At 42.4% G+C, this 22837-nt stretch overlaps 1 protein-coding gene across 2 annotated transcripts in view; it reads right to left on the reverse strand.

The window, feature by feature from the left end:
• The window catches only part of MAPKAPK3 (MAPK activated protein kinase 3), a 53166-nt gene extending 30629 nt beyond the window's left edge, over positions 1-22537 (reverse strand). The window contains exons 1-2 of one of the 2 annotated variants that reach the window (XM_058845208.1): positions 22440-22537; positions 21330-21679 (exon numbers count right to left, since the gene is read on the reverse strand). In XM_058845208.1, the coding sequence (XP_058701191.1) occupies positions 21330-21554 (225 nt within the window). In that variant the 5' untranslated portion in view covers positions 21555-21679; positions 22440-22537. Of the gene's footprint in view, positions 1-21329; positions 21680-22074; positions 22212-22439 lie in introns of those variants that run through there. The other variant, XM_058845209.1, reaches the window with a different exon arrangement.
• Between the last annotated feature and the right edge of the window lie 300 nt (positions 22538-22837).

Genomic DNA, 22837 nt, shown 5'->3' on the forward strand with positions numbered 1-22837 from the left:
GGCAACAGAAAAGAGACTCAGGAGTCACCTGCCTGCTTCCAACTAACATCAGTACCCTGGAAACAGCTGCCCCATGGAAGTGTTCCTGACTCCTGAGGTGATGCTTTCACAGAAGCAATGTGTGTCCATCCAGTCTCATTCTCCTGGATGTGACCCACCAGGGAAACAGGAAAACAGATTGTCTGAGCGTGCAGCTGCTCCAACACTTCACAGCAGGCAGTGGCAAGGGGAGAAGGCACTCAGCCATGATGCTCTTCCCTCTGGTTGGAAAGACAGATCCCCAGGTGGAGACTGCATGGGTAAGGGGAATTTGCAGATTTTGAACATCATGCCACACCCCAGATCTGGATGACACCTGCTTAATATGCAGGATTTTGTCCAAGACCTGTCAGGTGGTGGTAATTTCAACTTCCGTGGGCTAATCCTCCTCCCATCACCAAAAATGCTTTATATTTATATATGGCCATGTAACACTTTCCCAAGTGGGAGCTGCTTTGAAAACCTTTAGGAACCATTTCTTGATCCATTTTCACCATTTCATAACCAAGGGAGGGGGTTATTTGTTTGTAAGTTTAGAAACATGTTTGATCCTCCTGCCCCACATCAGTCTCTAATGGAAGTTACAAGGGCTGCTCACAACCAGCAGGGGACCAGCTCTGAAGAGCATCCCAGTGTCCCTGACACCACAGGCTTCTCCACTCCCAGCTCTGTTTTGGGCGAGGGAGAAGAATCCCTGAAGGTCTAGGGAAAGAACATCAAGACAGTGATACATTGTTCTCATCACAGCTGTGCAGACTGAGCTCAACCAGGTCATCAAATGCAATCCCTTTCCAAACACTTCTTAATACTAAATGATGATATCAACTATTGCAGGATCTGGAGACATTTTTCAAACCTAAATGCATTAAAACTCAAAACTCCTGAAGTCTCAGTTTCTTCTTAGAAGTGACTATTCTAAACTAGGAGGCTGTGATATTTTGAACATTGGGGGGTGCTCTGCCAGAATTCATAATTATCTGTATTTCCAACTGCAAGATTAGAACTAATTTTGTCAAAACTAGAAGTTTCCACATGAAAATATACAGCAGATTGGTAGAAAAGCATTCCTAGGTCCTGGACAGAAACACCATGGAAAACCACCAAGAGACCCTGGATTTCCAGATGTGATAACGCACACCCACATTCCTATTAAGTCTGGCTGAAGAAATCTACTTCCAGATCCTTGCTCTACCTGAATTAAATGATCTTCCACTTCACCACCTGAGTCCCCCCAGCTCTTACAGAGAACTCTTTGCATGCCTACAGTGTGCAGTGTCTCCCAGCTGTCACACCAGAAACACAAGGTGGCAAAATAGGGCCATAGCCCTGAATTCCTCAGAGCCCAGCTGAGGGGGAACCACTGTCTATTTTGGGAAGGGTATGGCTATTCTCACTTCTCATGAGGAGTTTTAAAAATTCCTGGGTGCTTCTTAGTGTGGGGGATACAAATTGTTGTATTTGATAAGGTTTTCATGCAATCACAATACCATTTCCTGCTCAGTTTTAAGGGAGCTATTTCCAAAACCAATTGCCACAGAACAAAAGAAAAGGTGAGCCTTAGCAAGAAAACCTCCTCAGGGATACACGGATTCATTACTGGGTGAGGGGGATTCAGAAGAAAGCCTGAAAAAGGAAACACCCCTAAAGCAAGTTTCATGAGAGTGGCAGAAACAGAGAGCTCCACCCAAGATCTCAGGGGATGCCAGGCCAGAGCTGCATTTACTTTCTAGATGACAGACTGCCATGGCAAAAACTACTGAAAAAACACTTCTGCTATTTCCCAAAGGACTGGTACAGAAATATCTCTTTCATTCATGTAACCTGGGGAACCTGCTGTGAGAAGACCACAAGAACTTGGGACTTGGAATGTGAAAGTGAAGCCCCTTCATAACTCTGTAACATGCTTACCCAGGCAATTTCTAATAAAGGATGATTCAGCCTCTGAATCAGAAAGAAAAATTATCTTGCCTCTTGAGAAAGATGGAATAAGGTTTGGCTGCAGGAACAGGACTGAAGTCTGGATGCTTAACTCAAATGACTAAGTGTCTATTTTTCACGACCCAAATTCTGGCTACCCCAGAATAGCACCAAACCCACAAACCAAAAAAATAATGTTATAAAAAAATAAAGTTTCATATTCAAATTAAGCAATTATTTAGCAGAACTAAAAATGAAACAGAAATCAATCCAAGAATGTGAATCAAGTGGAGTGAGCCTGCCATGCTCCTTTAGACATGTCTGGAAACTTGAAATTCTAATATTTGCTACAACAATTTGACACAACGCTCCTTCTTACTCTGCCCAAAAGAGGTCTGGCTGCACAATGCCCATGTCTCTGGAAGCTTGTAAATAAGTTCTCCCCACCTTTGAGCTCTGCTCAACTCTGCAGGCCTTGGCCTTGAATCCCTGACTGTTTTGCAATGTGTGCAGTAACTTTGTTCTCCTGGATACAACCACACAGTTGTCTTACATACCTTGCAAAAGGTACAAAGCCAAACAGATATCTGGCAGAAGAAAAAGATAGAAAGATATTTAAATTCCAGTGCTCTCTGGCACTTGAAAGGTGAAATTTAAAGGTTGCATTCTGCAAAGATACTGTCAAATGTAAAGATTACAGATTTATAAATAGTCTGTAGTGTCGTACATGCTTCCAATATTTCCCCGTCCAGATTTCATCTAGGCCACATATGATAACATTATCTCTTTTGACTATGCAAGCCTTCCAAAACACATTTGTTCTTGCCTGTCCTAAAATCCAGGGCACACAGTCAACAGTCACATTCCTCACCCTATCTTTCCCATCACCATGCTCTTTGCCTGTTAATACCGTTGCCATAGGTTTTCTTATTATCAATAATCTCTTGTGTTCAGTGGGGATTTATTATTTATTGTACCTTTAGCTCAGACATCTCGTTTCCAAGTCTTTATTATTTGGGTAAAGTTAGTATAGAATTTACAGTGGTAGCTACCAATTCAACATGTGGAAGAGAATGGGCTTCACATCCACAATCCCACATCTTCCCTCCCTCTGTTCCAGCCCTGGAGCCTCCCATCTCTCCTGCGGCACCCCAAGAAGAATCCTTTCCATTGCCCAGAGCACACAGGGCTGCTGGTTCCAAACTTCCAGAAATGTTTAAAATTTTCAGATATGTTGATATTCTTTTACACAGTTGAGCTGTTAATGTCAGGCCAATAAAAATTGGAAAGGAAAGCCCAGCCTAAACAGTTTATTTTCCCACCAGGGTCATTTGCAGTGTGTCTTGTGACCACTGCACACACAGAAGCACCTGTAAAAGAAGCTTTGGCAACTCAAAACCCTGAAGCTCTGATCCAGGCAAATGAGGTAACATTTGTGAAGAAAAATAAAGAAGTAAAAAATCATCTTCTTTGTGTGTTCCTGTCTAAAAAAATAAATCAATTGGCAGTAAAGCAGACAAGGCCCAGGTTGCAGTTTTCACTGCAGTTTTCCTTTGCTTTCAGAGAAGCAAAGGAAGAACAGTGAGGCTTTATTGGAAGGGACTGATGGCAGCATCAACAACAAACCGAGCACCACTGAACTCCTGAGCAGTATTCCTTGAAGGCTGTTGTGTGATACTCTCTCCATGTGGCACTGACTCCACGTTTCCTGCAGCTCATGGCCCTGGAATTGCCTGCAAGATTTCACCATGGATTTTTCTGAAAGGACAATGTATTTACACACAGGCAACCCATGGACTGTTATGGCTTGGTCAAGAGCGTAAGCTCTTGCCATTAAGAGACTGAAGTCAGGAATCTCAGATCCTTTTCTGGGTCACAAACTTCTTTTGGGACAAAACCTGTCTCTGGATGTCACTTTCTCACCTTTTACTGCAGTGGGGTGCTTTGGCATAAATTATTTGGCAATCTTCAACAGAGATGACAGAAACTGTAATAAATCCTAATAATATAAATTCTGTGCACACAGCAGAACTGAGCAATTCCATCAGTTCTGCTGTTTCTCTAAATTGTTTTCTCTGAACCATTTAATACCCTTTCAATAAATACATAATAAATAAAATGTTGCAGAAAAAAAGAGAATCATTTGTCTATCTTCTACGTGCTAAGATCAGGCCTTTGTGACAATTACCAAAAGCAAAATACAGATTTTATAATATGATTAAAATGGCCTTTCTGACATGAGTGAACTTCAGGATTAAGGTGCTTGAGTAAACTGAATATTTCTCTCTTTGCATGCATTAAACACAGTATTATTGCACACTTTCCTCTCCCTTTACCTTCATCCTTACACCAGAGCACAAGCTGAACCCAGTCAGGATGCAGGCTGGGATGCAGAGTGACAGAACTGCCATCTGCAGCCCCTCCCTTCTCCTCTGCATTCTACACAGACACTGAAAAGTGCGGTATAAGAAAGAAGCGTCTTGTGATTTAACCACAGCTGAATGCTACTGCCAGAAATCCGGATTCTTCTTCTTCCTGATGTCTCATGCAATGCTCAGGAAGTCAGCTGAGCCACACAGGTACTCTGTAATTGCCTACTCCTCATTTCCCAGGACTGGACTGTGGCTGGATTTGCTGAAGTGCTGGGACACAGCTTTTGTCTCTAAAGCTCGACTGAGTTCAAGTGCAATCTGGACCTGTGGCGGGAACCAAAGCCAGGCCCCCTCGTCTGGGATATTTCACACACAGCTCACAAAATACGGTGGAACTTTATAAGTTTAACTTATTCACCTGCTCCACATACACAAAGTAGAGACAATGCAAAAAATAACAGTGATCCAGCCATTAGAGTGAAAACTCCCCAAAGCACAGCCAGGAGGAAATAAACAAAACAAACCCAAGCCCTCTAAGCTAACCTGAAATAAAGAAATCCATACACTGAACAAGGACAATGAAACTAGCTATTGAAATCAATCATTTACCACTCTAATATTTTCGTCTGTGCACTGAAAAAATCCTTAAGTGCGATGGAAAATAGAGAGTGCAAGATAGTCAGATGTATAAACACAGCATGGATCCTGACAGCTCCACATCTGAATGCTCAGTTTACCAACACAAAACTGCTATTTATGAGGGAGCTTTGTGTATGTGAGAGCAGACTGATCATTACAGATTTGGAACTTAGCTGAACTTGGGATGATTTTTTAAGGGTGACAGGGCAAGACACGCCCAGAACTAAATTCACCCCTCAATAAACCTCTAATCCAAATAACAGGCAAATCACTGGACATTAAATTTTTATTTTATGTACTCAAAACAACTTTTTCCTCTAGTCTTATTGTGGAAAAGATTGAAAAATTTCTGCCCAAACAACTCCTGCAAAACGATTTCAGTTCAGCACAGGAAAACCCATCCTTCAAATCTGTCAGAATATTAAGATGTGTGAGGCCGTGCAGACCAAGGCAATCCCACAGGAAGCAAAGTTCTTGGTCCAGCCCAATTCTGCCTCTATCCAGAGGCACAGTGGAGTTCCCTGGGAAAAGCACTCATAGCATTGACCTCACAATAGCATCATTTCTCCTGATGTCTATTTTTTTCCTTTTTACACAAGATTTATCCCATTAGTCACAGATCTGATGTCTTCACCAAGATAAACTACTCTATCAACTTACAGATATTTTGCCCGAGCAAGGACAATGACTTTGGTGGTTATTTTTGTTTCTTTCCACAATGAACTCTGATACTGCCCTAGAGGCTAATTACATCAGGAAAGTAATCAGCATTCTGAGATGCCTTTTCCTGATGCTGTCTTCAAACCACATCTATTCAGCTTTCATCACTGCTCTCCTTTCAAACACCCTTATCCAGAACGATCTGTTTTGGAACAATTCAGATGGTTGATGTTTCCTTGATAGGCAGTATCTGTCACTTGATGCTGAGATTTGCAGGCTGCTAAGGCAGTTCCATCCACACATTAAGTGGTTCCAGCACTATTGTAGCAAATCAGATCAACCCCAATGCACCAAATATAACTGAGGGTCTCCATAGAAAATTCTTTAACTACTTTAATACTGCTGTTGCTGTCATTAATTAATTCCCAGAAAGGACAAACTCAAGTATCTGATGCATTAGGCTCCATATTTTACTTCTGCCTATTTCTCACATCTTCTGGAGAAGTACATGTCTTCCATTTTGTTTTGATTTCATAACATGGTATTGATGACTTTACTGTTATTAATCTGTACCTCATACTCCTGCTTGAAAATCATTTACAAAAGCAGAGGAATCGATGACTTAATACAACCATCAGCATCTTTTACTGCAACTTCTTCATTTGCTTTGCTCAAATACAGCCTAATTTTTCTGCTGTAGTAAAGAATCAAATACTTGAATAAAAGATTTGCTACCTTTATTAATGCCTGATTGATCCAATAATCAAAACTAGGAATTATCTTCATTTCAGCATTATATTACTGAAAATTGTGCCACTACACAGTCTTTTAAAAAGTATGTCATTTTCTACCACTCTGATTTTGTTTTATTTTAACTGAAATAATAAAATCAATAATTCTTAGACTCATTTATCTGATTGCTCTCTTCTTTCAGTAAGGGTCATTAACTCCATGTCTTTCAGCCCCACTATACTTATTAATTGGTTTTATTTTCTTCAGTTCTACTGGGCTATACCAGATCATTTGTGTACCTTACTTTTTTTGTCTTAAAACGTCTATTGGAAAGTAAATTGCTGCCTTATTTCCTCACATTTCAAGCTATCAAGAAAATAGGTGAAATTAGAAGACACTTATTTCATACTTCCCGATTTGTGGGGCAATGAATAATACATTATATTTTAAGAAGAGAATTTTAAATAAATGCAATCAAACTAAAGAAGTCTGAGACTATTTGGCCAGTTCTGTGGCTTTTATGATCCTTATGTCTCTCGCTCCAGCAGAGACCCCAATTCTCAGCAGAGTGAGGGAAGGAGAAGCAGGCTGATGGAGCTCTGGGAGCAGCCAAGCCTCCTGTGAGTGCTGCAGTGCTAACAGCCAGATCAGGTTTTCCATCAGCCAGTTGCAGACTAAACCTTGCTGCCTTCCCTAAATGAAGGTTACAGACTGCAGTCTGACACCTGTATTCAATGTTGGGTTACAGCCCTCGTAGAATCACAGAGTACCCTGAGTGGGAAGGGACCCACAGGGCTCATCCAGTCCAGCTCCTGGCCCTGCACAGACACCCCAACAACCCCACCCTGTGCCTGAGAGTGCTATCCAAATGCTCCTGGAGCTCTGGCAGCCTTGGGCCATTCCCTGGGGAGCCTGTTCAGTGTCCCACCATTCTTGGGGGAAGAACATTTTTCTGATATCCAGCCTAAACCTGTCCTGACTTCATGTCATTCCTTTGAGTCTTTTCACTGGTCAGGAGAGTGAAGAGATCAATACCTGCCCCTTCACTGCCCCTCATAAAGGACATTGAAGGCCCCAGTGAGGTCTCCCCTCAGTCTCCTTCAGGCTGAACAAAGCAAGTGCCCTCAGCTACTCCTCATAAGGAACACTGAGATCCTCAGCATCTGTGGGGTCATCATGCAGATCACCCTGACCAACTCAGCTGCTCTCAGCCTTGTACCTGGGTCACCTCAGCAGAGAAGCCATTTGGGAGGTGGTCCTGGAGATGCCTCCTGAGTGGAGAGCATGTGCATTAGGAGAACAGATGCACATATGCCAGGATACTCCTTGTCCTTGTGCAATTCAAAGCCTGTCCATTGCATGGAGATGTTGTGGGGCAGTGATTGTGCTCTTCCCCCAGACCAGCTCTATAGGCAGCAGCCACTGTGCAGAGCAGCACAACCCACAGCCCAGCCTGGAGGGAAACAGCACAGGAAACACTCCCCACTGCTCCCCCAGCCTTCTAAAACTGCATAGAAAAATAATGACTGCAGGTAAAAAGTACTTTGGCCAATAAACATGCCTCATAGCTCCTCCAAGGGGAGCACTTAAACAAAATAACAAGGTGAACTTTGGCATATTCTGCTGAATAAAAGCCTCATACATCCAAATTTTTCTACTTACATTTTTAGCAAATTTTAAGATGTAAAATATAATGCTATGTGGATAGACAGGAAGATGTAAATGTTGAAGCTGGAACACAGACCTCATGGGGACAGCATTAAATGGAAGAACCTTGGGTTACTGGAGGGTCAGAGGCACAAAGACAGCACAGTTACGTGGAACAGCAGCAGCACCATCTGCTTTGGGACTCCTCTTTCCTATATCCTTGATTTACAGAATGTATGGAAGCCTGAGTATTCCCCAAAATGCTTCCTGAGTTCTACTTTCACAGTCAGTGAGCAAACAAATAGAGCCTCAAAACTGAACTCCCAATTCAAGCCAATTCCAATAGGCTTTTCAGGAAAAAGGCAGAAAGGCATCTAACATTTCTGGTTTAGTTACCGATTCTACAAGTTTGGGTTTGTTGTATATTTGCAGTTAGTAACAAGCCTCTAGTGGGCTACAGTTCCCAGTAATTAATGATTATTTGTCCTTTTTCTCTAAATAATACAAATTTTGGCTCTCATGTTCTTACAAAAAGATATAAACAAACATGAAAAAAAGGACAAACCAATGTATTTTATTTTGAGCTAACAAGGTCCATGATTTCAGAAAACAAGAAACATGCAAATAATATACCAGAGCTTATATTTCTATATAACTAGTAAAAATAAAATTAGAGGGAAAAGCCTCACTAAATGAAGAGTGTATCAACTGTAAAGAAAAAGTAGAGATAATACAGCTCTATCTTGCCTCAGAAAAAGCTCAAATGCGAATTCTGGTTTTATTTTTAAAGCTATTTTACTTTTTCTCTTCTTTGCCTTATTAAAAAAAGTTACACATTGAAAACACCAAATTTAGTAGTTTGGAAAAAATTAGCAGCATATTTAATCATACTTCAGAACTACAATTTCTATTTATTGACTGCTAAATTAATTTTAGAAAAAGGGAAAAAACATAAAGAGTGATGCCTCATAGATTACTTTGCCGTCATCTATTTTTTAATAAAAAATTTGAAGTTTTGGGGTGGAAGCAAAAGTTGACATTTACTGACATTTAGTAGTTAAAATGTAATCCTTCCAGAGAATGAATATCAGAAAAAGGTGGGGGTGGAAGAGAAGGGAACCAACTTCTGCTCTGATTATATGCAAGTTAAAAGGCGTGGAATAAACTGAATGAAAGCACAAAACCACGCATGTTTGCAGAAGTTCTCCCAAACAAGGGGGATGTCAGGGTTCCCAGGAATATGATTTTGGGCTCCCTAGAAATACTCCCTGAAAAACAAGCAGTCAGCTCCGGACCTTGAATGGCCCTCAGGCCCACCAAAGTGGGGGAGATCATTGCTCCTGATGTCTCAGCCCAGTAATCAGTGACCAACACTGACACTCACAAGGTGCACAGGATTCTATTTGTGTGGTTAGGAAAGTGCTCTATAAATGTAATTAACCTGTTTTCTAAAAGTAAACAGAAAATTGGAAAACCCTCACAAGTTTTGAAGCTGGGACACCAACTGCTCTGTGCAGATACAAAGCACCAGTCAAGATTTCTGTATAATCATGCAACAAAACATGCACAGGAATCTAAAGATTGCTACAGTCCACAGGTAGAAGGTATTTTGATGAATAGCTGGCAGATTTAGATTAAATGTGGTATGAAAGTGTAAATTATCTTATTAAAGTTAATTTATTTTTTAATTAAAGTTTAAGTATCATTTGAAGGCTTGAACAGACACCTCAATGCAGCCTAATTTCTCAGTAGGGTCACTGCATCAGAAAAGTTCTTCCTATGAATGGTTTCAAGTTAAAAAGTTAAAACTGAGGGAGTTCTAGCCTGGTGAGCTCTTTTGCAAAAAAAAAGCAAATCTGGTAAACTGGGGAGCTTTTAAGTATACTGGTCTTCAGAGAAGGCGAGGAGCTCTTGGTAATAAAAAGCAACATAAACCAGAACCTTAATTTATATTAATATTATATTAACAGTGTTAATCTCAGCCAAAGAGCATTTAATGCTCTTGTGGACATAAAGGGGGAATGACAAGCAGTAGTCTCTGGGTAATCCCCTACACAGCAGGAAACCAAGGGATGATGGGACGCATTAATATTATTAATTTTTAATAGAAACAGAGCAATGCTTGTCGGTGATGAAGGTGGTGTGCTGTGCACACGAGAAGTTGGTGGCCAGTGGTGATAATAACAACACCTCCCCCTACCAAGCCATCCCTATTTTAAGTTGCTCAAATGAAGATGGAAGATCAAGATTAAAAGACAGAATTTTCCCTTTTGGTCTGTCCAGTCACAGCATCCTCAAGAAGCAGAAATAAACATCTGGAACTTGCATGCAGGAGTTAGAAAGCAGTTGTTGAGCACACAATACGGTCACAGCACACTGAGTGGCCTCAGGTGTTTAGAGGGTTTACATGAACAAAACCAGAGAACACCAATCTCATGAGCTTTGATGCTTGGGATAGATGGGATAGCAGACATGGGAGAAGCCCCACACTGAGCAGGAGGATCATGGATGGTTTCCTATGCTACCCTCAGAGGTTTCTCTCACACAGCCCTTTCTCACATTTCTCTGTCAAACCTCCTCCCTTCTTGTGGGATGGAGGAAAAATCCTGCTTTGGTTTTAGACCCAAGCAGTCCTACACAGTTATTACCTCATATAACCAAAAATGAAGACTGCCACAAACAGCAGGAACCATTTAACAATAAATTATTATGGCTGTGTTGGATGTTTTATTGAACCAACACTTGGGAGAACTTTTTCTTTATTTTCCTTGGGAGACTTGGCTTTTGTGAACATAACACAGCATCCACCCTCCCTCACACCTCCACAACTGATTCAGACAGCAGAAAGGTGGGGAAAGCTCAGAACTAATTGGTCTTGTATGAAGTGTTTTATCAATAATGTATAGTGCTGTTTTCTCCTCCTCCCAAGTGCACCAAGAGGCCAGTTTTTGCAGATCTTGAGTGTCTTGTCCCATTTTTCATCAGTAGCAGACACAGAGGCCCAGTCCAAGCCAAGGCAGTCACATCTGTCACTACAGACACCCTGACAATCTGGGTTTCTGAAATCCAGCTGGAAAGGAAAGCCACTCTCACACTCCCTCTGCCTTCAAGAGGCCTTTAACAACAGCATCTCAGTACCAAGATAAAGTTATTACAGGGCTAGGAGACTGGAGAAAGATTCTACTTGATACCAATCCACCAGAACCAGAACTGTTTCTAAATTAATTGACCTTTCCCCATGTGCCACTCTCACTTTGGCACTCTGCTTCCCTACACTCTGGTGCCAGCAACCTTGGGAGATGTCACTTTGTGGGTTTTCAAACATTAAAAAAACCAAAAAACAAACAACCTTAACCCCTCCCAACTAAACATGATAAATCTGGAAAACCACCTAATTCCAGTACACAAGACAGCCATGCAGATATTTTGCCCTTTGTAAGCACGACTCACGTACCACGAACTCTGATACAAAGCCAGATACTTGTTAAGAAAGTGAAATAAAGACTAAGAATACAACCAGCTACCAAAGTAGTTTGCAATTATACTCCAAGTTCCAGATATAAAGCTTAGCTTTTAAAAGTCAAATGCAAAAAATTGAATTAAAACCTGCATTGGGGTGCACGATTTCATCATATATTTAAGCAGTTTAAAATATTAACTACCCCTGTCTCTAAAGTTTCAGTTTCTGCTTTTAACCATCTTTAGCAGTTGGGTTTTCCCCTAATTCATATTAAAGGTGAAAATAAGGAGCAGAATGGGCCTGAAAAGAAGTTTCAATAACATTACTCTGTATTTCCACAAGCCTTCCTGCCCTTCAGAAGGGATGGGGGGGGGGGGGGGAAGGATATAAATGTGCATAACTGCTGCAAAAAAATCTATTTCACCTTATGTTTACAGCCAAGTTTAGACAAGTACAAGTTGCCCAGAAAGACACACCCTTACATGAAACTATTGTGCAAAGGATGGACATTACCCAGAGGCACAACCACCAGCAGAGCTGAGGCCACAGCTCATTTCCCTCTCCTCAGACAGGAGGATATTGTATCCCTGCAGCAGGAGTACACTTAACACAAGAGAAACAATAATATGCCTTCTGAAGCTCAAAGTTTCATTATTTATCCTGACAGTTTTGTGTTTATCAGTTGTAACAACAGGATCTGGAAGATCACAGCCAAATTTGTACAGTATATTAAAACTACAGGGGGTTTCTTCTCATTTGAAATGCTCAGAGAAGCTCTGTTTTCTTTCAAGATCTTCACAGCATCACAACCTCTCAGCTCCTGGGGCAACGAATTTCACAGGTTAACTGTGTTTAAGAAAATCCTTTTAAATAATGCAATATTCCAAGGTCAATAGCAGCGAGGCTCAGTTCCCACCCTAAGGAAATGGGTGCCTGGGAAAACCCAACCAAGCAGGTTTAATTGGAGCAGGTTTCACATTACTGGGCAAGGTGAAAGGACTGACAATTTTTCGTGTTCTCATTCACAGGCAGACACTGAACATGGGTCAGAAAGAATAGTGCCCTGCTCTCCTTTATCACAAACCTACTTCTACAGGGTTTGTATGTATGCAAAAGCCCTATTTTGTCCACAGAAAAACTCTTTAAAAAGCAGAGGACACAGCAGAACCCTTAGAACAGAGAGAGGGCTTGAAAGAACAGGAAGCTTCAAAGCATCAAGGAACCATCAAGCCCCATCTACCTCCCAAGTGTCAGATTTTGACTGTAAATTGATTGGAAAGGGAAGAGGAGAACAAAATGAAAGGCTTTCACTCTTCACGAAGACAATGGGGACGTTGTGCTGTAGCGTGGCTGCAGCAAGGCCGGTACCGTGGCACAGCGGCTGAGCCAGAAAATGCAGCCCCCTCCCCTCCCCACCTTGGAGCTCTGACATCTTTGGTGCTAACAACTCGTTGCTGTGGAAACCAGACTGCTTCTGACAAAGCCACATTGACTAAAAGCAACACGTGGGAAAATGGAAGGCCCTGAGAGAAATTAATCCTTTTCAGGAAAAATAAATATAATTTTGGTTAAAAATTAAGCAAGTAAAAGGCAGTATTTCTCAGTGTTAGAACAACAGGCAAGGAGAACACTGGCAAACGCCAGGCCTTGTGGCACTGGAAAGGGATTTTAAGGACATTTCATCCCTGAAATATATGGTAGATTCAGGGCTAAGGAGTACACAGGAGTTCAACACACAACACAGGTGTGGGAGTCAGCTGCTCCCTATCCAGTTTTTAACCGCTCTCCTTTGAAAACAAAATGACACCCAACCCCACCCCACAGTACAACAGAAGCCAAGGCTGGTACAAATCAGCACCGAAGGGCTTTCGCAAGGCCCACACTGACTCACACCTGGGCAAGGCACCCACCCCGCCAAAACCTCAGCACAACAAACCTGGCCATGGAGATCATGAGTTGCTCCACACCCTGCCATTCCCGAACACTTTATATATCTCAGAAATGCCATCCAAAAAACCCATAAACAATCCATTTTTTTTTTCAGATTTCTCCCCTTGCAACAGTCTTAATAAATCTGTCCTCAGCCTTTGTTGACTCAGATCCCAGGAGCTGCTTTAGGGCCTGTTACTTGGAATGCCAGCATCCTTAAGAGAGTATTCAAGAAAAAAAAATCCTGGGAAAAAGCCTATGGAGAAGAGCCAGAGTTTGAACTGGCAAGGCTTAAGATCTGTGCACAGTGCAACCTTAATAAGACTGGCTCCTTAACCAGATCATCTGAAATTACTTATAAAGATGGCACACTCATGGTGGTTTGTTTGGTTTTTGGGTTTTTTTAAAACAAATTCAACAAGCAAACTTCTCTGGAGGAAAATTGAACTTCTACACAAATTTAATATTTGTGTTTTTTCTTAATACAGGCCATGAAAGCTCCAGTGCAAAATGCCAGGTATCACAAAGATTCAGGAACTTGGAGGCCACTTGTGATTTACATGCTGAGCAAGAATCCTCTCCCCCTTCACTCCCGAGGTATTAAAATGCTGCAGCGTTACAGCTTAATCTCATTTATGGAGCTTTGAATCATCTTAAGTACTTAGGAAGTCTGTGTAAAATACCACAATCCCTGCAGTTTATACACCCTAATCCAGACAGACCACACCTCCAGCTTTCACTGCTGCTGATGGAAAGAAGTTCTCACAGTTTTCCAATTAATGAAGCAGGTCATCTACTCTGCACCCCCAGCACTGGCCACATCCCTACCACTTCCCTTCCCATCAGCATCATTGTGTCTTCGGAGAGTGCAAGAGCCACACGGACTTCAAACAGCTCTGCAGGAACAAAAGATATAAAGCTCTGCAGACAGCTGTACTGCTGCTAATAGAATATTACACACTATCCTAAAGGCTGCTGTTCTAAAGGCACATTTATCATGGAAAACATCCAAAACAGGGAAACATATTCAGGTCAAATGAGAAATGGGAACTTCTTCAGGGTCAAGCAAACTGCAAAAATATTTAGGGATGCAAAATGCTGTGTGATGGTGTAAATAAATCAAAGATTGTATCATTTTTTAAAAGAAAAAGATAAATCACTGTATATGGTGAAGGGATTGAAATGGAACAGTCTTCATAGGCAAGATATTAATCCACTAACTTCCTCAAAATCACATTGGCTCTTGCTCTCAATAACGGTGACACCTTCCTTCTCTGTGCTTGCCATGAATTTATCACAGCATGAACATAATCTCTGCTTTCTGCTGAAACTGAACAGGCATAAACAAGAAGAAGCATTTATTCTCAGCCCAGGCCACACTTATGCAGGGTGCTACCACAGACAGAGGGAAATACACAAAGAAAAAAGGGATTGTGTGTGAGCCCTGGCTTTCAGGTGTGGACCTGATTCTTTCCGAAGGTTATCAGGCTTTTCCAATCTGGAACTCTCTCTACATGATATGACCATAAGTAAATACACCTGAAGTACACTTGTGTTGTAAATTAAGTTTAAAATTCTTGTATATTGCTCCTTTGCAGTTAAGCTGATTTGCAAAATCCAGTTACCTGTAACGAGACTCCCACTAGCACAAATCAGCGAGGTTTTCCTCCACAGGAGAATTTATACTCTAAAGCGAGGAGAGGGAGCCTTCTAGTCCAGTCCGAGAAGGGCGTCAGGCGATCAGGGGAGTCTGACCAGGCACACACGTGCTCTGCTTTCAGCACCTTCGCAGCTGCAGTAAGACACTTATCTGGAACATTATCAGGTCTTTGAACCTGGCAAGGCGGGGAACACGCCTTGATCTTCCCAAGCTTTGTTGCCACTCAAGTCAGGCTCTAACTTGTGCCAGCTTGCTGAGAGACTAGGGGAGAACAGACAAGGTGCAAAGTAGCATCAACATAGTTTTGCTTTTTCAAGATGACTTAATGGTTTATAGCATTTGGCTGTTTCTGCTTTTTAGACTTAATGAATTGCCATTGAAAAAAATAAATTTATTACATATAATTTCATTATTTCAGACCGAGCCCACCTCTTTCTTTTTAAATTATTTGCTGTATTTCAAGTAAAGAGGAGACCAGTCAAGAATGTCAGATCTTCAAAGTAAATTGGTAAGTCCTTGTTTTTTAAAAATTAACTAGTCCAACCGACACTTTAAAAGGTGCCAGTCTGGCCCCAATAAGTACAAAATGCTCAAAGACTCTGGTCTTTGAATGACTCACTGGTTTAAAAACAATTCTTCTAGCAGTAGAAACGACCCACTTTTTAATCGACTGGAAGTTATTTTAGGTATTTTATGCATATTTACGTAATAGTCACCAAGATTGGCACTGAAGGATAAAATTCAAGACCAGTCTGATGCTAGCCATATTCTAGGCACTCCTCTGTAGACAGGGCTGCTATTTAACTAGAACTCTTCTGAACTCATATTCATTCTATGCTGTATCCAGCTTTGATCTACAACACAGCTCACGGACTTTGTTACTCAGACTAAGCTGCGTTACTGACACTGAATTTACTGTAGCATGAGATAAACCAGCATAAGCACTGCAGGAAACGTGGTAGGTAAGAGAGAGCTACAGAATAATTCACTAGAAAGTGCTAATTTCCTCCAGAAACATACAATCATTCCAGAAGAGCTGCTTCACCCTGGATAAAACCGAACCAACCATTACACTTGGTTCCCCAAATTGTCATCACAGTTCTAAGTTTAGCACACCATTATTCTTCCTTATGCCAAAAATGTTGAAATGTTTCATTCCTAATCTGGCATAATTCTCTTCTAAAAATGCAATCTGCAGCATCTAAGAAGATTGTTACCATTTCCTATTCTACAAGCAATCACCAGCCTAAAATAACCTTCACTTTCACTGTGTGCAGTGCTTTCTCCATTGCTGCATCATTTTCCTTGGTCATCATCTTACTTTAGGCAGCAAGCAGGGTATTTTACAAGCACCAGCTATTTAGATAACTTGCAAAACAAATACTTTGGACTGTACAGTCCCCTGTTTGTGAGCAATCATGACCTGGCTTCAGGGTACACTAACTGAAAACAGACTATCCCACTATTAGCTTGTGTCATGCAGAACTATTTAATGTAATCAGAAACATTAAAACTGAGTGAGAGACAGAAACATAGCTTGAGACTAAATGAAACTGAGACAAATTGTCCAGCTCTGTCCACAGCAACTCACCTATGGAAAGCAGAACATTCTCTAGATAGTGCTATGTTTGGGTCCTAAGAATCATTTTGGGAACGACTTTCCTTGCAAAATTTCTTTCTCCATTATCTGTTTTCTTTCCTTCTGAGAAGAAAGTTATGCTAACACTCTCAGGCATAACAGCAGAGACTCCTACTCTACAATTACCATTTCTATCATTCACTAAACATTCTTCAAATCTAAAAGGCAAGGAAGGTGTTCAATTTTGTGTTTGCTTTTTGCTTTATTTAACATTTGGGCTATGCCTATTTGTCTTCAAATCAGCAAGTCACACTCATTTTACTGCTGGCACTCAGGAGCACAACACGCTTTCCATGAGGCAGGGGATGGCTTAACTCACTATTTATTCTAGCGGATAAGGTCTGTGTGTAGACGTGGCACTTGGGGACATGGTTCAGTGGTGGACTTGGAAGTGCTGGGTTAGTGGTTGGACTTGATGATCTTTAAGGTCTTTTCAAGTTTAAACAATTCCATGAAGTAGCAGGTCCATTCATACACACTCCACCTGAACCTGGAAGTGTCGAGTGGCTGGAGGCACCTGCAGTACACAGGGGATGTGCTCAGTGCTTAGGGGAGAAGTATTTTACCACTGCTACTCAGGAGTTACTCATCCCAAAAATGCCCCCACAACCAAGGTACTCAGCTTTCCTGAAGTTCCAAGGGTCTTTGGTTTGTGGCTATGCCTGAATTGTCCTTCCTTTCCTTCTGGAAAGAAGCACCATCTGTCTACTGAAGAGAAATAGTATGGCAATGACATGTAACACTGCTTTTACATCCTGAAACATCCACTAAAATCCTGAAGCTGCAGATGCAGAGAAGCCCCAATACCCAACAGGAGGCTCTCTACCTCTCTGTTCTATTCTTATTTAATCCCAGCTCTGAGCCCTTCCTACCATCTTCCACAAAAAAATAAAGGAGATCATCAAATACACTGAAGTATTATTTTGACACCACTTAGCAGGAATTTGTGCCAAAAAAGAAATGAGGGAGAAGGAAAGAAAGAACAAGGAGATGTAGGTTGGGGGTTTTTTAAATGGAAGGCAAATCCCAGGAGTTCACATTTATCCTCACAGGTTAACCAGCTATTTTGGTCTCCTCCTCTCCCTAAAAACAGTGAAGAGTGCAAACACCAGCAGAGAACACTCCGGCTGATGTCAGTGTTAAAGAAGCAGAGGTTAAACTTGCCCTAAAGCCCCAAAAGGCAAAGTGAACAGAAGGGGGCAGGCTGGCAGAGAGGAGATAAAAATAGAAGAGTGACTAGACTTCACTTGACAGCTATTTCTGGATCAACTATGGAAAGAGATCTGAGAAGCTTTTCTATTTGTAAGGGAGACAGAGACCAAAACATAGCTGCCTTCCAGAAGGCCACAGCCCTGCACAGCAGTTTTGTTTTTGCTTCTACTTTTCTAAATCCCCATGTTCTCACTATTTGGAAACAGTGCTGTTCAGCCAAAATGTCATTATATGTCTAAGTGAGAAACCAGATGAGATTTTCTGGAGCAGGACAGCAATGCATGTGGCATTTCAATTTAACAGAAACAAAGCTGACAGCACATTGTAAACTGGGCAGCAAATCACAATGCCAAGCAGAGTAAACTAAGGCACACAGTATTTTAGGAAAATAACCAAAACCCTGCAGTATCTCCAAAAGGATGCCTTGTGTTTTCCCACTCCAAAATGATTAGTGAAATTCCAACCGGTTCCAATTATGCATATGGACTAACAAAACAACAGGGACCTCCCAATTACAGCATGGAGTGCTTGACTGTCATATGGCTCTGGGGATGAACATTTTTGCCTGTTCAAGCCCTTTCCTCTTGAGTACCTCTGCTAAAATTCCTTCCATTGAGTAATTTCTATCCAGACACTGGCTGTGCTGGCTCTGTTCCCACTTAAAAGAAAACCTGCAGGCAGAAAGCAGTGCCATCTGCCCAGTCAGGAGCTGCTTTAATGGGCAAGTTTGATGTGAAGGAGAACAGCCTAATACACTTTATCTTCAGCAGCAGGAGTGATGTTCTTCCTTTCCCAGGAGCAGGTTACAGCAAGCACTCTCATGCCTGAAGTATTTGTCCACAAATACACATAAATCTCAATGGATATGTGCAAGCAACCTCCAGAAAAAAATCCATCCAGCATCCCCTTTTTTTTCATGTTTAACTTGCAGTTCAGTCTTACCATTTCTCTTTACCTGTCATACCAGTTGGGTTTGTTCTGTGACAGCTTCATCAGCCTCCACTTTCTATTCCTGTAAGTGAATGATAACCCTGCCATCATACCTGAGAGGAATGGGTAGTGGCAAGGCCCTGTTGTCCCTATACAGAGAATTCTGCTCCGAAGCCATTTCTGAATATTTTTTCCCAAGCTTCTTCTAACTTTTACGTAACTGCTTTGACTGGATGATTTGCTCTGAAGTGTCATCTGGAGCAGGTTTGGGACTTGTGTGGCCCAGTTCAGGTTTCACAAGAAACAAAGGAAAAACTTCCTCTGAATATTTTCATCCTTGCAAATATCTTCAGGGCTGAGAAAAGATCTTTCTATTCTTGCCAATTAACCAAGCAGAGTTTTTATCCCTCCTTGTCGAGTAATCTTCTCAGTAGACCACCCTTGCAGAGAGCAGTGGATTCTCTCTGGGCTGCTGGCAGTTTTACTTAATTGCATGTTTAACTTTTTATTCAGCACTTAAACCCATAATGATGAGAAACGCACACATGCAAGCAGCAAAGTATTATCTGCCATTCAAACTCCCTAGAGAACTCATAAACATCTTAATATTGCTGCCATACTTCTGTCCCTTTCAGAAGAAAAGTGCACACATTCCACAGCTGGATGTGAAACAGGATGGCAAACACATTTACAGGGTAAGTTCAGTGATACATCAGCTATTACTGACCTGTAATGACTGAGGAAGTGAAACTTTGGTCCTCAAGACATATTAAAAGTTCTAAAAAAAATCAGCCAACACAATCAGTGCTAAACACACTCAGGTATTAGAGACTCCACCATAGGTTCTTCCAACCCATCACGCAGAAGACATTCTATCAGGGCACAGCAACTTCCATTCTCTTCTCCCTCTCCCCAACTTTGAAGGCTAAAATAAAGTATTTTCTGAATACTAATATACATCGGAATATATTTCCTACTTCATTCCAGAGTTACAGAATTTGCTCTGGAACATACTTGTTGCTACTGAATTGCTCTCTGGAAAGGCAACTTCTGTTTTAAAATGCTTTCAGCCCTTATGACTGCAAACCCTTTCAAGTATGAATGACCTCTAACCAGCAACAGTCACTGAACTCTTCAGAAACAGCAGATCAGCTTCAGCATTAACTATTATCCTTCATCACAGAATGCTATGTTTAGAAATTCTTGTTACTAGCACTCCAGAAGGACCTGATTAATGGATCCCCTCAGAGAGGCAAAGATGTGACACTCCCCATGGCAGGTGCAAAACCCCAGTACCTGAAGTCTGTCAAAACCTCCAGTTTTCCTATGATAAACTTCTGTGAGTCAGCTGTGTAAAACTAATACAAAAGTGTGATAAAGTACATGAGAGTGTTGGAAACACGTGAATTAATCACCTGCTAATCATTATTAATCATAATACAAAACATTGTATTATAAGCTTTTCTAGTTCCTCTATTAATTTTTTTTTCAGTACCCAAAGCTGCCAGGTATTTCCAGGCTTCTCTATCACAACACAAAAGCTTTGATGGGGACATGTTCTGTTTGGTAGAGAACATCTCCAGGCCTTGGCAGAGCATCCAGCTGTCCACTGGCAGATCCACTCTGCTCCCAGCACACATGGAGCATGTTTAGGGAAAGGAAGGATACCTGAGAGCCTTCTGGACCTATCAGATTAACACAAGCAAGGAATCTGTAACACACATAAGTAATTCTCATGACAATTACTTCAGCTGTTTTTAGTCTTCTGGTACTGAACCAGGCTCATTTAGGCAGCTTTTTTTTTTTTCCTAATAATGTGGTTTAAGAGCATCAGGGAAATTTTCAAGTTTAAAAGCTGCAGAACAAAAGGCAAGTAAGCTTTATGTTCTCTAATGAATGGTTATTGCTCCATTTATTTAAGTGGTACTTATCACCATAAATATCTACTAAACTCATTTACCCTACTGGTGTAACCAGTGCTTTCCCAGGAAATATCTTTCGGTAAGTGGATTGCAAAAATAAAGTAGGAAAATAAATGAACAACTAGAAACACTCCTTAAGAAAAGTCTTCAAACAGAGGAAAGACTAAAGATTAATGAGCATTTAAGTATTTCACAGCTTAGGCCTATTCACTGCACAAGATCCAAAATAGTTTCCTTCGTGAGTATTGCATAATATATTCATTCAAAATCTAACAGGTTTTCTCCCAGAACACACCAAGACACGGTTCTCTCCCCCGCTTTTTTGTCTTTTAAATATGAACACGAGAATTTCACAGCTGATAACGTTTTTCTGGAAACTACACAGAATATTCTGGAAAAGGCTCAGGCTGGGACTCCAGTGTTGCAATAGCAAATGTTTCCACGTATTCAGATTCTTCACCCATCACGCTTTGTGAAAGGTAAGCAACAGAACAAGTAGCTTTTACAGGGTTCTGGGAGTGAACTCTGGCCTCCAAACCATAAATAAGGAGAAAGTACAAAATGTACATACCTTCAAAGCACATTTCTGGCCTGTCTCCTTGTTGAAACACTCCAGTACTTTGCCATTGATTCCTAACCCTAGCACACGTTTGGAGAGTTTGTAGTCGTCTGTAACTGCATGTTTTTTTATCTCTAGTTTGACATGGGCCGTTCCCCCAGGCAAGGATTTCACACTGCTCTTACTCTCCACGTGACTCTCTGCCTGGGATTCCTGTTCACCTTCACTTTGTTCCATATCAGGGAAGAGTCTGGGATGACAGAGACACCCGACAGATTCCTGTGGGGTATCCTCAGCAGAGCCCCTTCTCTCAAGCAATCAAACTCAGTGCTTCAAACGGTCCATTTTCTTGTCATTTAGTCCTGAGTAAAAATGTAAACAAGTGTTAGTAATTGATGTCAACTAACTGTTGTCCCACCTCACCGCTTTTCTCTTAGCAAGATGACCAGGTGCCAGGGAGAACAGAAGTGGAGGGTCACCTCAGGAAAGCACACTTTGGCTTTACAGACCCCAGTTCCAATACACACAGCTCTCAATCTGCAGGTATAAATCACTGCTTTTACTGCAACAAAAAGTAACTGAGTAACTGCTGAGACTTGGAATAACACTACAGCTAAGAACTGTACAACAGAGCAGTGCTTCGAGCTTATAAACCCGCATCAACTACTTGTTGTCTCAATGTTTTATGTAGAAATCCTCACAATGGTCCCCTGCCTCATCCCGACACTCCCAAATTACGCAAGAGAACCACGAATACCTGGACTGAACCCCAGATCGGCACTGCTTGGGCAGGAACCGAACCCTGGGACTGTGCTTTAATTGCCTGGGTCCACAAGCGAGGAGCAGGGACCATCAAACCACCCAAAAACTGAAGTCCGTGGAGATGCCATGGCGCGGCTCCCAAAGCCGAGCGGGTCCCGCTGGGGACTGAGGGGGATCCCCGGGGCGGGTCCCGGTGCCAGCAGCCCCGTTCCCACGAGCAGAGGGGCCGCTCGCTCAGCCCCCCGCGCTGAGGCGGCGGCGGAGGGCGGGAAAGCCCTGAGGCGAAGCCGGGAGAGCGGGGGGTGGCGGCGGCGGCGGCGGGAGCCGAGCGGGGGCAGCTCCACGCCGGAGCTCGATTACCTGCCTGTGGCGGCGCGGCCCCAGCCGAGGCTTCCCGGAGCGGCTCGGGGAAGGCGGGCTCTGCCTGGGTCCGCCCCGCCGCCCCGGGCAGGTGCGCGCCGCCTTCCCGCCCCGAACCGCGCCGGGCTGCCGGCGGCGGGACCGGCCCGAGCCCCCCACAAGCGGCCGGGACCGGGCCGGGCCCGAGCGGGGAGCGGGAGCTCCCTCGTGGCCAGGTTCCACTGCTCGGGTTCCTCTGAACAACCCTGGCGGGGAACAACCCTCGCGGTGATTTTAAGGTGATTTAGGGCGGCGATTTTAATCACGATATGAATTTATTGGGGTAAACGGCCCCGATAGAGGAGGGAAATGAGGCTGCAGCGGCGGCGGCTCCGGGCTGGTACCGCAGCGCGCCCGCG

The sequence above is a fragment of the Poecile atricapillus genome, chromosome 9, assembly GCF_030490865.1.
Source record: "Poecile atricapillus isolate bPoeAtr1 chromosome 9, bPoeAtr1.hap1, whole genome shotgun sequence".
Taxonomy (NCBI): Eukaryota; Metazoa; Chordata; class Aves; order Passeriformes; family Paridae; genus Poecile; species Poecile atricapillus.